The sequence below is a fragment of the Lygodium microphyllum genome, chromosome 22, assembly GCF_053477565.2.
Source record: "Lygodium microphyllum isolate KBCC chromosome 22, Lygodium_microphyllum_v1.1.10, whole genome shotgun sequence".
Taxonomy (NCBI): Eukaryota; Viridiplantae; Streptophyta; class Polypodiopsida; order Schizaeales; family Lygodiaceae; genus Lygodium; species Lygodium microphyllum.
The window spans coordinates 4,303,755-4,322,576 of record NC_141156.1 but is presented as its reverse complement, the minus strand read 5'-3'; the positions used below and the strand labels follow the sequence as shown (position 1 = coordinate 4,322,576).

Sequence of the window (18,822 nt, the reverse complement as noted above, 5' to 3'; positions counted from 1 at the left end):
ATTTTATATGCAAGACTCCTAAAAGAGATACTTGACAGAGAGAAAGTAACAAAATACTTCATATTACCTAATGACTTACAGGACATAGGTCCACACATCATAATGAATAAGAACCAAAGGCTCACCCTACATGTAATGTCAGACTCATTATGCGAAGTACTAGTTTTCCTACCATAAAGCCAATGATCACAAGAATCAAAACACTTATAGTCAAGGGGTGGAAGATATTGTAAACAAGTAACCATTTTTTACTCCCTTTATTGACATGTGCCCAAGGGGCGATGATGTCATAATGGTACATGTGGTACTGTAGCTAGTACAAAAACATGGTTGATAGACCTAGATACAAGTAAGGGATAAAAAGTGCTAGACTTGGCACCTCATGCTAGGACAAGATTCCCACGGGTAAGCTTCCATGAGGAATCACCAAAATATACAACACAAACTATATCATCCAATTGTCTACCCAAAAGTAGGCTTTTGGTCAAAGTGAGAACACGGTGTACATTATGTAAAGTATACATACTGCTTGAAGAAAATTACAATTGGACATCTCCAATACTAACAATATCCAAACCAAGATTATTACCCAATCTGATAGATCTTATCATGTTGCAATAGGGGTGGAACCACTCTCGATAAGGGGTGACATGAAATGAAGAACTTGAATTAAGCAACCAACACTGTGCATAGGTAGGCGAGACATCAATCAACAGTGAACATCAAGAGAAGAAGGGGCAAGTATGTAGCCATCATCGAAATTAGTCTGCACAACATTAAACTCTTCAATATTGACATTAGACTTGCCAGGGGCAATGCCGTGATAATCATTCTTTCTTGCACTTTACTAGACAGTTTGCCCATTAGAGACGACATTTTAGTAGACCTACTCAGAGAGCGACAAGATGATCGTAGATTTACATAACTCATCCAATTTAGCCCAATTCTCTATATCAAAGTGTTCGGGCTTTACACCACCATGTCTCAATGACTCAATCTACAATTTCTACACAAAAACCTACCAATTTTGTGCCTTCTAATAGTTGTAATTTGTACCATCCGACTTCTCAATGTTGAAGATAACACTGTCATTCGATTTGCTAGCCATAATGTAAGAGATGAAAGTACAATCCAAGATAAATAGCATGCTATAAATGATAGCAAAATAGCCCCAAAATCATAGCCAAAGCAAGGGCCGAGCAAGAGAAACTACTAGAAGGATGAGCTATCTACTATTAAATCCAAGTGACTACCCTCAAATAGAATGCATAAAACTGAATTGATAGGCTATTATAATAAATTACAGTAATATGCCAACAACCAACTATGAGCAACCAAGAAAGAGCAAGAGAAACTACTAGAAGGATGAGCTATCCACTATTAAATCCAAGTGACTACCCTCAAATAGAATGCATAAAACTGAAATGATAGGCTATTATAATAAATTACAGTAATATGCCAACAACCAACTACGAGCAACCAAGAAAGAAGGACCAAGAACAACCGGCACAAAATGTTGTCACAACTACAGCATGTCAAGAACTATACATGCAATAGGCATAAATATCATGTATGTAGAGATCTTAGGGTAAAGAGGAGAGAACTACCAAATGCATAACCCACTGAGCAAAGCTCAATACATAACCCAGTAGCATATAAATATCACTAACATACATAAGTACTAGGTCTAAAGTAAATGATCAAATCAACCCACTGTAGAGTGCATCCAATGCATATCAAGAGAGCATGTACATGAAGTAAGTGTTCCATGGTCTCAATGGAATGAGCTTAAGCTAAATTGTATAAATACAACGCTTTGCTCAAATGTAAAATTTCGAAGTAGCACAAGTGACTCCTAGTAGAACAAAATTGAATGCCAAATGAGCAATGCAAGCATAGAATATCAAGTACATGACATTTGAATATCCAAGATACATGAAACATAAGCTGGAAGTATAAAACCCAATAGATTCTTCAACCCGTATATAACTGCATAAGACAATGAAGTAACAAAGGCATGTAGCCACAAACAAGATAAATGTCACCATGCTCAAAGTTGAAGTGCAAAAGCTTTCAATAGCATATTCAAGTGCGTAGACCAATGCTAAGCATAAAAACATTGATATGAAGCACCCGAAATGACATCCAAGAGTATTTGGCATTTATTTCTCCCTGATAAGAGCTTGTTGTCCACTATATTACAATAGTGAAATCTCTGCTACAACTGAGCCAATGCAAGCTCAAATCCAACCATTAGCACCTCAAGGCATTTGCCAAACATCCTAGCATTAATGCATACGAGCATTGGTAGAGATAGGAGTGAGCCCCAGTGATTGACAAAACCTTATTCAAATCTGTATTACAACAAGTCTGCTATATATTTTAGTAAGTAATGGAGGTTGGGAGCTCCAATCAATGGTCAATCTCATGCCAAAGGTGCTAGACATGATGCCAATTGATTGGCTAAGGTTGGAAGCATGTGTAGCAAGCTGGAGACGAGGTGAAGTGGGCAATAGATGGGGCAAGACAACTAGGCACAAATTACGCAGGCTGTTGTTGTTGGTCTTGCTACTACTACTGACCTCAAGGGTGCTCTTGAAGCTTAAGGAGGGCTCAATGGGACCTAAACAATGCCTAGCAGAAGGCTCAATCACCTAGGAGGAAGCAAAGAATCGAATGCATATATTTGAAGGTGAGATCGTGGTTGTCATGAGTGAACTACTAAAGCTTTCAAATTTGGGCTGAATAAAACTGAAGAAGAAGCTCCCCGAACCAATGGTCTGATACTAGTTGAAGTGAGGAAGCCTCAAGTGGAAGCTCACGAGCAGAAGCAAGAGCGGCATTCCCTTATTGAAATGTCACTAAAAGAATAAAGAGTAACGTGACAGCGATGGGCATCCGCCACCTACAATGTACGAGTGTGTGGGTACTATCAATATAATGAATACAGGGGCGGCTAGGCACATGCACCTTTACCCCCAACAATAGTAGCTAGACCAATCCATTCAATGCTATTTTATATGTAATTGACAAGCTGTCAAACATGCCTTTTTTAAACCTCCAATACATTTAATAAAAAAAGCCTCTAATAATAGCAATATTCGTCATAGAAGTGTAGAGGCAAGCAAATCAACAAGAAAACAAACTTCTATCGGCACTGGAGTATTAGCCTCAACCACTACTAATGTTGCCATCAACTCAAGTGCAAATTTATCATCCAACGCCAACTCCAAGTAACACCAACAAGCTAGTTCAAAAGTGACAACATAGAGAAACAAGACCAAGCACTTCATCTACAATATAAGATGCAAACAAAGTGGCAAGGTATATGTAGGTCACATGATGAAAGGTGGAAAAAGAGTCAAACATCATAAAAGAGAACTTGTAGAAAAAAGAACAGACATCAAACCTACTAACCATTCAAGGATAATTTTGAGGTCAATATAGAGACAAGAGCTCATAAGATAGACAAGACTAAGAACTTGGAGCAAGACACAATCTTGAAAAAGAATATAGCTGCTCAGGCTACAACAACTTATATGAACACCCGACAAGATATAACAAATATTACTTTTTGAAGAAAAGAAACTTAATTTAGCATAGTAGTACATTGTATATGATTTATTCCATGCTCCTCTACCCAAAATAAATAAGTAGAACTCCTTCACTTTTTGAATTATTCATGGCTATAAAAAAGTCCAATTTAAGCTCATTTGTTATTTCTTAAACTGCAACGAAATATTCAATAAAATTGCTCATTTTTTCAACATCCATGAATGGAATCTCTTACCATAAATTGATTTAAATTGTTTTAGAGAGCACTCACAATTATAAAAAAATGTAGTTTATTTCAAGCAAACACAAAAATAATAATAATTAAAAACACATACTTGGACCCAAAAAGAGAATAACAATACCACTCACTACCTACACTTGGCTATATGTGTCAACCTAGTTCATATGTACAATATTAATTTTAAAAAAATTCATACTTGATAAGGCCCAAGCCTAAAATTGTAACTAATGCAACATTTCTAACTAAGGAAATTACAATTTTATTTTACATTTTTATAATTAGAAAACCCCAAGATGGTTTGCCTCTTGTTTCAAAAGACAAACGTTTCCCTCTTTCTGAAAAAAGTATAAATTATAAAAACAAAGGTAAGGGCCTGTTTCTTTTTGGCGCCATCTTCTTCCTTCTCTGATGCTGTCTTCTTCTTCTCCCTCCATCGCCAATCTCTGTACATCAGTTCGATCACAACAATAATGGCAGAGAAGGTCGAGGCTCCTCAACCTACGAGCAGCTCCATGCCTGCTTTTCAGAAGTCGCCATTTTCTTCACCGTCTCAAGGAGCTTCCGATGAAGGCCCGTGTGGAGAAGATGCCAGGCTCGCCCCCTTTTATGCCTGCCTGCGGCAAGAGGGGGACCCTGGCACAGGTTTATCGGCCCTTCTGCAGCCCTTACTCTCAGACGTGTCTTCCAGAGACGAAGAGACGTAAGCTTTACCTGACTCTCGTGCGTTCATGATAGGCTAAAATGCATTATCGCAACACACTTTAAGAGATACAAACTTCACCTCACCCTCAGGCTCACATTGTTGCCTGAACACATACATCTGCCAGAATGCATTATCGCAACATGCTTAAAAAGATCGGTGAACTCTATTAAGGACTCAGGGTACAATGTCCGAATCACATTGTTGCCTGAGCACATACAGGATCATCGCAACATGCTCAAACGTCTGCGCAAATCTATAAAAAACTTAGGGCACAATGTCTGTAGCCCTTGCATTGCCTTGTGTCGGTCAGTTGACATTTTCTACTATACAATTTGTGTCGACACTCTGGCAAATTGCTACTTTTGATGATATGTGTAGATCACAGAATGATGCCAGAGGCCCCGTTTGGCTCTCAAAAGTATTAAGATTTGGTCCGAGATACCTGTTTCTTTCTTCATAGGGAGGCTGCAGAAGGGGAAATTTGACAATTAATGTTCGATAGTTTACAACTGCTAAGAGAATTATTGTGAACAGTCCAACGGGCCAATTTGGATACAACTGCCAAGAGAATTGATGTAATGGTCCCATCTGGCTCATCAGAATATCATAATATTTGTATGCAAGATCTCTGATGCTAATCGCCCCTTCTTAACAGAGTCCTTAATTGATATCCTTAAGCTGATTTGAATTGTTTTGTGTTACCCGATGAGGGGCTTGACAATGAGGAATGTGAACCTTGTTCTTCAGGAAGGAAAGGGTCATACTCGATCAGGTTTCACCCAAGGAACCACTTATCACATCTGTTATCAAATCCTCTAAATGTGTTGAAACAGAAGTAATAACTGCTGCAGTACTAGGCATATTCAAGAAAGGTAGCTGAGAAAGAACCGCAAGCATGATGGCAGGTGTTAGAAGCTAAGGATCATAATGAAATAGGTCTTGACAGTTGTGTGTGACCTTAATTCTGGCATTCACTTCATTTGCTCTCGTTTGTCTATGCCTAGAAGCAACTCGTAACTCTAGGCTCTGTCCTGCTGTACAGGCAATGGGTAAATACAGAAGACACTGACTAAATAGGACCTGTTAACCTATGAAACACTTAATAGTTCAAGTCATGGACTGTAGCTCTAATGTTGGCTTTTGAGTCAGGCATTCTACTTTTAGCAATTACTTTTTTGTGAGATATGTGAGGCTCTTTCCAGTTTAATGTGGTGACCAATGAGTTCTTTATCAGTGTTGCTTCAGCATTGAGATTCCTGGGGTATGTTGTCCATCATGAAGAAATTGCTGCTGCAATTTCTGGTAAGGAGAGCTGGCCATTTTCTCTGTCTCTTTCACTTAGAGCTGTTTGAACTGCCACAATAAAGTCAAATGCGCAGCCTCAAATCAGGTTATTGTTACTTACAGGTGAATGCGCGTCAGCAACATTGCGCTCATTGTCCAAACTGGTCATCTCAACTGATCAAAAAGTATTATATGCCTGACATTCCTTTCTCTTTTTCTGACTGTTGAGTTTGTCACTATTTTGAAAGCTGTCAGATCGTTTTGTTTTGTGCCTTTAGGCACTTTGTAGTTTGGCTGTATGGTGTATCGGGATCCAAGAATTTGGACAACCAGTTTTGGAAGCTTGTTTCAAATCTATACTGCAAGCCATTGTGCATGCTATTGACAACCCAATGGGATCTAAAGCAGTTACATTTGAAGCGCTTCAGGCAAGTCAGCTGCATTTTTTCTGTCCATGAAGCCTTTGATGCACATATTCATTACTGATTTACAACTGGCAAAGAGCTTTCCTTGTATTAGTAGCTCATTTATCTCATGGTTTCACCTAACCATGCAGGCAGTAGTTACATTATCACGCAAGGTTCCTGAAATGAAAGGGAGCTCTTCAGTGTGGGCACCGGCTATTTATAAAAAGTTGCTGTCTGCAGACAGAAGGGATCGGGATATGGCAGAACGGTGCCTGAAGGATGTTGGGGCAACATTACTGCCGTCTGGGCCATCTCTTTCAAAGGTTTGCATATGAATGTGGCACATTTGCCATTGTAAATGATCTGAATTTTCTATAGTTTCTGCTATTGCTCCTGTTATTTTGTGGAATACAGGTTAAGCATTACATTTCTTGATTTCAGAGTGCATGAAAAGTTCAAGTCTCATCTTGAGTTGGGCATTTGTTTCACTTGCTGGATCCAAGCAGTGTGTTGCCCTGACTAGGTAGCCTGTTTAAGAGGCATTTAAGCTAACTATAAGTTTTCCAGAGTGGCTGGTAGTTGACTTGCATCTCTAGATTGCATTGATATAGTAACTTCAGAGGTTCCAGTCTAGTTCAGCATATATCCATATCTCAATTGGGGAGTCAGTTTTGCTTCACCAGCTCAGGATCAAGTCCTGTCTGTATCACAAATAGGTCAATCAGATGTTTTGCTCATTTCCTGTGCTTCAGTGCTTTCCCATGGAAGTTTCAGAGGTGGAGGCTTCTCACTCAAATCGGTCAAGATAGATTTGAGGCTTGGTCAGGCCAGAATTGCAACAATTGCACTAGCTTCAAGAATGCAGCTATTCAGATATTTCAGGGTTAGGAATCGTGGGCATTAGTCTTGCTGTGTTGTCCCTTACTGGTTATGATAGGCATCTTGTGGATCAACATGTCAGATCTCTACCTTAGCAATGTCCTTTTGGTGGTTCTTACATAATGTCTGGATTCTTTTCATAGAGTTTCAGCCAGACGGACAGGCAGAGTCGCAGTAGACACATTATTTACATCAAAAAAAGCATGTGCTCTAATAGGTTACATAGGCTTATCATGTTTCCAAAATCAATATTTACATCAATAAGAGCATGTTTCTGAAAATCACTATTTACATAAACAAGAGCATGTGTTCTAATATGTTACATAGGATTATCATCTTCAATCATCGAAAAAATTTGTAAGCGACAAGGGGTGAGTATAGGACTTCTTTATGCATTTACGAGGTGAGAATGCAAAGAGAGAATGTGCATTTAGTTGATGTCATGTTTTGAACGGAGTGGCATTTACAAGAATTGCATGTGGCTGTAACTGCAATGATAGGGGGATTTTGTCAGTATGTACTAACAAGGTGATTCTTGTTGCTCCCTTAAAGGTTGATAAATGACTCTAGCTTCTCTTTCTGTGTTGGTGTAAGGTTGTGGCAGCAGACATAAACCAAACATTACTGTCAAAAATGGAGAAAATGGTGAGATCAAAGATTTTGGCCGTGCCAACTATTCGTGCCTGGGGTTGGCTCATTCGGCTGCTTGGATCCCAGGCTGGAGAAAATAGAAAATTGGTGAATCAGATGCTCAAGATAGCTGAGATTACTTTCACAAGTCACGATTCTCAAGTGCAAATAGCATCACTGGTATGCTCTAGACATTTGCAGGCGACTGTTTTTCAGATTTTTAACCAGCAACTGATGTTTGGGTGCACATTCTCTTTGTGTGAGCTTACTTATTACCCCCCATCTTGCTGAAACAAAACATCTTTGATACAGGCTGCTTGGGAAGCCCTAATTGATGCCTTATTAGATTCTCAAGTCATTCCAGTGCCACATGGAGCACAAAGCATCTCCCCTTCACCGAAAGATACACATCAGTCCAATACAAGCCCTTCTATGAAGCGCTTAAAGCTTCTCATGATGCCTCTGTTAACTATCATGAATGGTGAAAAGGATCAATCTGTTCAGCTGGCTTGCTGGCGCACCTGGACTTATCTTGCTCACAAACTTGGGTCTGGGATTAATCATTCATTGGCATCAACTCTGGTGGTTGCTCCTATGTTTGAGTCAATCCTCAAGTCTGGACCTGATAATGGTAATTCTTGGGTCTGGGATCCCTGCCTTAATGCTTTAGAGGCATTGATTGCTTGCAAAGTTGCTTTCACCACTCAGTCGTTTTCAATAAGCACTGAGGGTAAAGTAGCATCTCCAAGGACACCCACTTGCAAACTTACAGGGGTTGAGGCTGAGGGTAATCTGCAATTAGAGTGGGCTCCCTGGTCTCTTTGTTCGTTGATACCTTTGCTGGACTTTGTAAGAATACTTTGGAACCATGGCATAAAAGTTCATAACCCATCTGATGCTACCCTCAGTCTGAATGGAGCCTTAAGAATGCTGCTTCTGCTGGTAAGAGGGGTGGAGGGAGACGAGAAGGGTACAATCAAACCTTCTCTACAACATATTGAATCAGTGCATGCATTGCTAAGATTTGTGAGTGCTCTCTCCTGTGAGAGTGTGTCAACTGCAGACACCAAGGTGTTTGTTTCTGCTGTTTGGTCTGCTTTAGAGTGTCTAATGGAACTTCACTCACTTGTTTTGTCTTCTTCCTTCTACAAGTTACCTCTTCATGGTTCATCTCCTCGAGGAAGACAAGATCAGAAAGAAATTGACAATACTCCAGGAGATCTTGTGACTCCTATTGTATTCATGATTGCAATGTGGTTTCAGTTTGGTTGTACCATAGTTACTGAAGACGAAGACAAAGAACAGATTCTGGAAAGGTTGAAAAGGCTTGCTGTGTCTGCTACTTCAGGTCTAGGTGTCATGGGTAACCTTCTAGGGGTTGTAAATTTATTAGATTGGCTACATGCCTCCCATGCTTGTAAAAATTCAACAACAAAAGAATTGGTAGTGACCCTGCCTATCACCAACCTTGAAGCAGATGAGCAACTGCCAATAAATGTTCTGCCTTCGGAAAATCACAGTTACATATTGCTGTTCTGGAAAATATTTGCAGAACGTTTGACAGGTTATTTGGAGGATATAAATGATGTTCCAGCTGTTGAGGGAAGTATTGGTGATTCTGGCTATGGAGTTGTGCATAGTTTCTTGCTGTTTCCTTTGCAAGTCTATCTGCATGTTCCTGGTGTGCAAGGTGATCCAAATGATGGGGCAACTAGTACTTCAATGGGCCCTTTGGAATCTATCATTGCTACATGGCTTAGTCTGTTTGAATGCAGTTTGCGGATATCTTCACTAAAATGTTCTCAGCCCAACTTCTTTGCCAGTGGCCTTTGCCAACGGTTCTCAAAACTGATAGAAAAACAGCTGCAAATGTGTGACAAGATTGAGGGCAGGAGCTTGGCAGCTGAGTTTCTGGCAGCCATTGTTTCAAACGTATTGAAACACACAGAGATATTGAGTCTTGCAACGTTGGCTATCAACAGGAAGAAAAGGTTGGGAAGCTTTATGGGTGTGTCTGCTCAGACCAACTATTCACTGGGGAGCGAGTTTGAGGATACAAGCAACATCCGGGAGATAATGTCTCTTACATCCAGGTTTTTACTAACTTTGGAAAAACGTGTGAGCAGTTCATGGCTTAGCTTGTATTGTTATTAAGGAACAGTCTGGGTTGGATTTATAAGGTATGTTTATGGTTTAGCTGACAAATGGTAATATTCATCATCAGATTCCTGGATCTGTCATGGGACCAATTCATGGCTGGGAAAACATACTGGTTGGATCCTACCACAAGGTATAAACTTGTGAAATCTTTTGAAATTCATAGTTAGTGAACTTGATCTGTGGAACCTAGGAGTTAAAATTTGATTCTTCATATTCCTGTGTTAGTGATGCTGCCAGCTCACCTAACCTATATGCATACAGATGTATTCTTAACCAGAATCATATTGTTTGGCTGTATTAGTATTCTTACTTTGGTAACTAGATGCTTTGTCTATGCTGTTCCTGGTGGTAGTGATTATATCTCAGTCAATAGTCTCCATAGTAATACTTACCATGACTATTTGATTGAACATCTTTAATGTACCAATGTGAGACTATGATTGATGTCTGCTGGTGACCTTATTAAATCGTGGAGCTGGTTGCAGGTATTTTTCATTGCTTTCTTTGATGTTAGATTGATTAGTGGTCCTGGTTGATCTTCTGCCTTTAGTAATTGATTGACTCGCATCATATCTTTGAACTTGGAATGCTGCTACTTTCAAGCCTTTTCTTCATTTGGCACGAGTTATTTCATATATTTCACATATGTTACTCAAGATATGCTCATGAGGCCCACAAAGGTTTCAGTCATGCTAAAGGACAAGAAGAAGACTATATAGGTAGATTGCTAGGTACGATGCCAAAGAAGGTGCTTTTAACCTCACATCAAAATCCAACTTAGTAAAAACTTGCCATTCTGCTTTTGTGGGTGGAAACAAACTGAAACATTGCTGCTCTCAATAATGGGGTGTATAAGTCTGGCTGGGACAACTTTACCAAGAGCTCATCTGCATTTTTAAATGTAAGCTTTCAAGTAGCAGGACTTTCACCAGGACAGAACATTTATTAAATTGGTAATCAGACTGACCTGCAGTACAAGAATGAAAGAGAAGAGAGCCTTCAATGAATGCCATTGCATCCAGACAGATTGTCTGTGTTTGGGTTAGTTGCGGTCTAATTTAGTCCAATGCAGTTTTTTCTTTAGATTCTTCAGTAAAGCAGATTAACAACTTTGGGGTTTGTATTCTACCAGTCTGATGCTTGTGTACTCATTTGAACCTTTGTACTGTAAGTGAAGTTATTTGGCAGCTTCCTTCTTATCATTTTACAGGACTTTGGGAGCATTGGCCAGCTTTGTTGCACATCTCTACTCACAAAATGATATTCTCATGTTTTTGCAGGTAGTTCTCTTGCTCTTTTATCTATTAGTTTTTATGTGGCTAATTCCCATGCATGAATATGCCTAGATTCTAATATGTCATGGTCTACCTTCAATGTTCAGGACTTCTCTAAGGCTTTGTCAAAGTTGCTCTGCTCTTCGCAGTGTATTCTCGATGACAAAAGAAACACTTCCTCCAGCAAGTTTATGCAGTCGCTTGAGAAAGTTTGGGAAAAGCTGCTTATGTCCTTGCAGAAGTGCCAGCCTCCTCTAGCATTTGACTCCAATCTTCTTTCTCTTCAAGCTCCCTTGCTATGCCCAACATTGCAGCATTCTCAGATTACCATATCAAACTGTACCCTTGCATTCTGGGAAGCAACATACGGCTCTAAAGCAGCTTTTTTAAAGTATCCACCATGCTTGGTTCCCATTCTTAGTCAGCTGAGAGATAAAGTGAGGGTTTCTTTGCCAGGCTGGGAGAGGGCTACCGGTAAACTTTCAGGTAGTGGGGCCACTTATAGCTACACAGGAAAGAGGAAACAACTGCAAAAGCTCCATGAAGAGTGCTTGGATAGGAAGAATACTTCGATTGGCCAGACACTTTCTGAAACAAAAAATCATAGTCTGCCACCTGCAAGGTTGAACAATGTGTCTATCACATCAAAAATGATTGACAAACCAATTCAGGGACTTATAGAAAGGATAAAAAGACCAAGAGGTGATGTCCAGATCAATTCTGCAGACCCTAAAGGGTTGGAAGTGACACCTAATAATGAAGATGCTGGCAACCTTTTAATCTCAAACACAGGCAGATCAGAATTGGCAAATGTGAGCTGCCAGCCTATCATTGATTCTGCTACCCAGATCGCTGAATGTGTCAATCTCATTGATGCAGGTAGATCAGGGAAATTATTGTCAGAACAGACAATTGGGAATGGGAAAATACCTAATGATCTCACAACTGATGCACTGAACTTCGAGGGTATTAATGAAAAAATATCTGATTGTATGGTTGCCAATGTGACTGTTTGTTTAAGTTCTCAGTTGTCACCCAAAAGTTGTGATAAAGAAGTGCAGTTTCCAGCTTCCCTTAAAAGCTCACAAGATACTTCTGCCCTCAAAGCCACTGCATCTGAATTGGATACATCAGCTACGGCTCGGAGGAAAAAACTGAGATTTTCAGATGATGAAAGTCCAGAATACGCTTTTATCCCATTCACCCCAAAAGTGTCAGGCCCCCTGACAGAGCATCAAAAGGAGGTGAAGCGAGCACAAAGAGGTGTTTCTGGAAGCAGTCATGGGGTAGGAATTAGAACGTACACGAACGTAGATTTTAGCCAAAGTGAAGTTGTTCTCGATTCAGAGGAACCTGAAGAGCTGACACTGGAAATGCTTCATGATCTTGCAAGCAGAGAGAAAACTACAGATGTTAAGACTGGTGGCTTGGTATCACTGGGTATGCAAAAAGTGAATAGCAATGAGAAAGGAAATGCACATGGTACTGTGGGCTCAGGGAAGGACCCTCACTCTGTGAATAGCACTGGCTGTTTAAGAGGGGGTAAACTCTGGAGGAAAACTTCAGAATCAGGAGAGTGGAAAAAGCCCACCAAGTGCACGCTAACCAGAAATGCATGTACTGATTCTGAAGACCAGAGCTCAAAGGTCCTATCTAAAGCTGAAGATGTTGGATTATCCTGCAGCCGTGGATCATCCTTGAACTGTGCAACCAAAGTGGAGAAAACTGGAGGGCAAGCTGAAGCAGTTCTACCTTGTCTGGTTCAAATAGACAACAGTGGGAATACAGCAGGATTGTCTAGTCCAGTTCTGCAATCTTCTGAAGCAGCAAAACAGGGAGGACATTGCAGCATCAGTCAGCTTAGAAGCTCCTCGCCCAAAAAGCCTCTTCTGGCTGAACTTGAAGAAAGGATGCCACGGAGAAAATCGGAAAGTCAGCCTGCTGCTCAGCCAGGAATGGTCAGCTTATGCTCTGTCACTCCTTTCAAAACGCTAAGGTCTGGCAAAAGGATTAAGGCAATGAGGCCAGAATTTAATGACATGAATGGTGGCACTCAGGCAGAGGAAGGGACCGCCTTCAACAGTAAAGCATCCATGATATTCCATGAAGATTCTTCTAAAAAGCTTCAAGGACTGACTCAACCAATCTTAGACAGGTGTGAGAACAGAGATAATGGTTTTATTCTGGAAGGGGATACACAACCTGTTGGTAAAAGTGATGAGGACACCAATTTTGCTGGTGAAACACAGCCTTGTGTTGACAGGCATGATGAAATTAAAGAACATTTGGTGACACTGATGGACACTAAATGGGATGTATGCGATGTTCTTGCTTCTCTGAGCACCTCGTCCCAGTGGAAGAGCATGCAGTTGCAAGATCTGGATGCTGCCCAGAGCCTTCTTTCTGTTCTCCAAGATATGGTGCAGCAAATCAAGATAAGGAAAGTGTGTACCCGTTGATGGCAAGTTCCAAATTATATTGATAAAGTGGATAAAGACCTGAAACTCGGAAGGGTGCAGGCACACCTTCATCAGGCGAGAAGAGAGGTGGTAGGAGCTTTAGTCTGCAAGAACAAGGCTCTCAAGTTTGAAACTTTGCCTTTGATCTCCAAGTGTGAAGGGAAGTCTGAAGGGCACATGAAAGGCCATTAGGCTTCTTTATGGCCTTCTAATGAAAACCTTTTACAATATTTATTACAAGCCAAGGGTATGACTTGAAATCCATTACCACCATTTGAAGGCCAGAGCTTTCAAGCTTTCAGCCTCTAGAAGATCAGTACCACCTCTAGTGAAATGGTTACCAAGGAGCCTAAAAATTAATATCCCAGGATGGTGCCACACTCAAGCACTTGACTAGGACTTTCAAGAGTCTAGCAAGTAAAGAACTCAAGTTTCAGTAAGGAGTGGAGAATGTACTGCAACATGTTCAGTTTACTTTCAAGACTTCCACAAAGTTCAGTAAGAGCTGGGTATGACAAAACCCTTGTTAGGAGTTCTTCACAATAAAGCTCTTTTGTTGTAAGGATTATTTTGCACTGGATACATCCTCTAAGAAAAATGTGGGCTCATGTGAACTACCATGGAGTAGTGAAAGATTAAGTAGTTGTACATAGCATATGTTCTCTGAGGGTCTGTCTGGTGTCTCAACCTACTTTCATGGAACTGCTGATTGCACGCTTCCCACCTAGACAGTGCAAGGAGGAAACAATTGTCGAAGTTTTCATGAAGCATAATCATAATAAGTGTTTGTTCGTGTGTGCTAGAATATCGCCCTCGCCCTGTTGTTTCCTAGAAGAGTTCCCAGCTTTTTCTCTAGAAGTGCTATTTTTTCTAGAAGTAACTAACAATTTCCTAAGGCAAGTGCTATTTTTTCTAGAAGTAACTAACAATTAATAATCACTCCACCTTACTATTATAAAGGCATTTATGCTCTAATGGGCAATGCTAACAAACCTGCTTTGGAAGAGGGTGAGTGAAGTGATTGTATTTATTTAACTTATAGTGGGCCTTATTCCATATCCTTTCATAATGTTTCCACCACCTTGTATGTGAGATGACAACTTGGTTTTTGGTTTGCCAAAGGGCAAAGGCCATTGCAATTGTTCTTTGGGGAAGGGGTTATGAGTTTTCTTAAAGAGGAAAAAAGAACAAATTGAATGCATATTCTTCAATGCGAGAAATGGGAAGCTATGAGTAACCTTGATCTTTTACTTTTGTCCTCCAAGGAGTTTCCATTGAGTTGGACCACAAACAACATCCCACTAACTCACATAGTGGGAGATTCCAAAGAGCCTATCAATGAAAGGACTACGAGTATTGGCTACACTTGGCCAAAAGTTTTGGTTCTATTCTTGAGTTTGTGTTGAGCGAATAGGTTGAAAGCCATGGGTATGTAGTAGTAGATGAGTAAGTTGATACTCTTATCGATTCTATTTTTACCTTGCCATCATGGAGGAGGGGTAAGTACACATACATGTGATTTATTATTGATTCGTGGATTTTTGCAAGGCATTTAATAAAATTATTGAGTTACGCTCAAGCTCTTGCATTGCCTCTAAACCATAAGGATACTATTTGAGATGAGGTAGGGGATCTCTCACTCTTAAGTTGGTGAGATATAGAGTAAAAACTTTTGTGGGATGTCTAACATAGTCTTTGGTATGAATCATGGATGCCCCCCCCTCACCCATACTTTTAGGCTTTATATTGATGATATTGTTGGCTTTATATATAAGAATATGGGGGTAGAAGCATCATTTGTAGGAGTCTTGATGGCCCAACATGGTTTTGCATAAACAGAAATTGCGATTTGTAAAGATAATTGATTTATTCTTAGATCTAGGAGCTCCAGTTGTAGACATGAGAGGTGTTGGAACATACCCTTGGAGCTCAAGTGGATGGGGGATTGGCCTTGAACTTAAGGACTTAGGAGATGATGCTTAGACTTGGGTTAATTGATAAAAGAGAAGTCACAAGCATCATATTATGACTAGTAGATAACACAAAGTAGCACCTTTAGGTCTCTTCGGTCATATCTCAACTATTATAGTGGGACTAAATTTTAGTATTAACTTATTGGTGGTGTAAAATATTGAAGGAGTCACATTGCATCCAATTCTTTCGAGGAGACCTTGGCTATTACAATCATGGTGTGATAAAATTTGGCGTAAGCGTATCATGACAATAGGTCGAAATCACCATAAGGTGTAATTAAGGGTTGTCTCCAAGTAATTTTTGTTTGAACCTATGGAGGTGAGTATGGATACTATTGGTCCAATGAAACTAGGATAGAGGATGACCTCAATGAGAGTTCAAAGATTCAGTGGAATCATGCATAGTTATATAGGGACTTGTATTATAGAGCATCTCTAGATGGAGATAGAACAATGGCCAATGTAGCACATTAGATAAATATTATAAAACCTTTTGGAATGGGGGAATGCTTTGTTCATCACTCTTTAGGAGATGATAGTGATAGTGATATAGCTAACTAGTTGATCACATTAGATTGTGGCCTATCATGCTCATTATGAATTTATTGAGAAGAGGAAGACTTAGACAATGAATGGGAAGGAAATAGCCCACATGATGAAGAATTAGTGAGGAAAATGATTCTATTCTAAGTATAAAAAAAATTTGAGACATACATAGTTGTCATGGGTATGAATTTTTGTAGCATGCATATTTTCAATGTGATAAAAATGATCCTCCAAGTGGGGTAGATGCTTGAGTGAAATTGCCTCTATTGTGGGCTAGGTGCTTTAGTAGAATTGCCTCTACTAGTGATGGGAGAGAGACCACTTTAATGGTATTGTTGTTTATAAAGGATTTAGATAAGCATGAAGGAGACATTTTTCCTTGCTGTTTAACTATAGAATATTGGGACGAGAGGTGGATGGATGAAATAAAATATAGAAATGACTTGGTTGAAATACCTTAGTGTAATACATCCTACTTCTTGGAAGATTTAGAGGATTTTGTTGTATATGATGGTAATAAGTTGATGAATGAAGAAAATTTATCCAACCATTGCTAGATCAAATGATTCAACTTCAAATAGATAAGGCTACCGTAGAATGCAAAGCAGTTAAAAGTAAAAAGCTAGTTAAGTCTTTGAATTTACACCATCCTGACAAGATGACTCAATTAGAGGATATAATGAAGCAGAGCAGAGACACTTGCATTACAAATCTTGAAAGAGAAGAAGGATCTAGAGCAAGAAGGGTTTCAATTATATGAGTTGATTACTCTCAAGGATGAGCAAGGTAGTACTTTAGAAGCCATAGTTGATCTTTTCTCCTTCTTTAAGAAAAGGATGTGAAGGTATGATGGTAATAATTTGAATGGACAATGGATTGCAAATGTTTGTGGTTACATCATCAATTACAAAACTTAAACTTCGTACTCCTTACTATGCCACCATGGGTAAGGGCAATAGAGTGAATCCATACACGCATCTTCATGTGAATAATAGAAGCCTTCCCACTTGCTCTTGTTGTTCTTCGAGATGGGGCATCACTATTCTGGTTGACTTGACCAAGCTTCTCTTGGTTTTAGTTTGAGATACTTACCCTTTCTTCTCTTTGTTTGGCAAGATTTTTGATAGATAGTGAGATCAAGAGGATCGAACCACTTTATTGCTTTACTATCTATATGAGTAGCCACATTGTATATAAGGGGAATGGTCTTTTGAACGTGCTTTCTTCGTTCACTTTGAAGTCAAAGACTACTGAGGTGATCGATCCTTGTCTCTCCTAGTATCTTTGCATAGTTTCCTTTGGGTCTTCCTCTTTTTCTTGCAATAGGAGTTTAGAGGGATGGAATGGGATACTCTCTCATCTTTTGCATGATTGTGCCCCTAGAGTATGTATCATGGTGCCACGTGTCTCCTTTTGCTCTAGGTCGTCTTCTTTTGTTGTCAACTCTTCTGATTTGCAAGCATCGAGCTTTGGCGGTTCTAGCATATCAATGGGGGGTGTCATGACTATGGGTGGCTCTATAGCTAATGTGTTTCAAGTTGTGGAAGACATGTTGCCTTTACTTCACGATCCTCATACCCTTTCTTTTTCAAATGATAGGTAAGGTATACTTTGGTTTACTTTACAGTCATTAGATTGATCTCTCGGATCTGTTTCATGTCTTTCACGGTACTAGAAATCAATCCTAGTGAAACCTTGATCTCATTAGGGTATTTCATTTGCTCATTAGGGGATTGGGGTTCTCATTCTCTTCTCTTTGCTTCTTTTCCTTCTCCTGAGTACTATGTGCTCTCTAGTCTGATCCTTTGATGGTAGAGGTAGAGACATGTACTGTGATGGTATAATTTCTTGCCAAGGCATTTCCACACTAATAGCTATAAGATTGGTCAGTGCACTACCATAGTTGATGATGTTGTTTCATACCTTAGTGTGGTTTAGCTTTTGTATTGGGTCTTGTAGGAGAACTTTATGTACGTTAGCCAAATTTTTTGTCGTACACTCTAGCCAAAGGGCATTTAGGTATTGGTTGAATATACTTCATGTCATAATGTCCTTTGATAGCCATTTCAAGACTTTAGCTAGGATGGTCGTGGCCTTGTTGTACGTAAACAAGTGATGAAACATGTGTGCTATGATCCCGAGTTCTTAATAAGCTATAACATTCAATAATACTCCTTTGCTATTTACACTGAATCATTCTATCTTTGTGCAATTTGGGATTTTTTTGTGTTCTATTATATTTCTTAGTTTCAATCTTTCTCCTTAGTCTCTTCCACTAACTTCAAGTTGAGTTCAAAGTTTGCTACCCTCTCTATGAATTGTTCACCAAATTTTAAGGCATTGGAAAACTTGTTGGATCTAGTATTCGGATTGTAGTTCTTGATGAGAGTTGAACAAGTCATGAAATGAACATTGCTTGTTGTGGTTTGGATGTGATTGGCTAAGCCACAACTGTCGATGAGCTTTCTAGTAGTTTGGTACATGTTTACCAAGCTTTCAATGTTGGTCAAGAGTTGAAACCTAGGAGTTCTATTCCCCACATGTTTACCTGCAAGTCAAAGTTCAACCTCTATTGTGTGGTGAACACTAGCTTAACCTCATTGAGAGGGTCTCTAATCAATATGACACATGTGTGGGTAAGGCTAGTTATACACCAAATGACAGGCACCCACTTTGTAAGATTTAATCAATCAAAACCCTTATTTAAGGGT

At 39.7% G+C, this 18,822-nt stretch overlaps 1 protein-coding gene across 3 annotated transcripts; it reads left to right on the top strand.

Moving 5' to 3' along the window:
• Positions 1-4,191: 4,191 nt before the first annotated feature.
• Positions 4,192-14,381, top strand: LOC148016839 (uncharacterized). Of its 3 annotated transcripts, XM_087662925.1 has the most exons (11): positions 4,192-4,496; positions 5,734-5,801; positions 5,907-5,968; positions 6,062-6,215; positions 6,344-6,513; positions 7,664-7,879; positions 8,012-8,725; positions 8,852-9,792; positions 9,924-9,989; positions 11,070-11,139; positions 11,241-14,381. In XM_087662925.1, the coding sequence occupies exons 1-11, from the start codon at positions 4,267-4,269 to the stop codon at positions 13,590-13,592; spliced, it is 5,043 nt and encodes a 1,680-aa protein (XP_087519051.1). In that variant the 5' UTR covers positions 4,192-4,266; the 3' UTR covers positions 13,593-14,381. The 3 variants fall into 3 exon arrangements, with proteins under 3 accessions (XP_087519051.1, XP_087519050.1, XP_087519052.1); XM_087662924.1 differs by having other exon boundaries at positions 8,012-9,792; XM_087662926.1 differs by lacking the exon at positions 5,734-5,801 and having other exon boundaries at positions 4,227-4,496; positions 8,012-9,792.
• Positions 14,382-18,822: the final 4,441 nt, after the last annotated feature.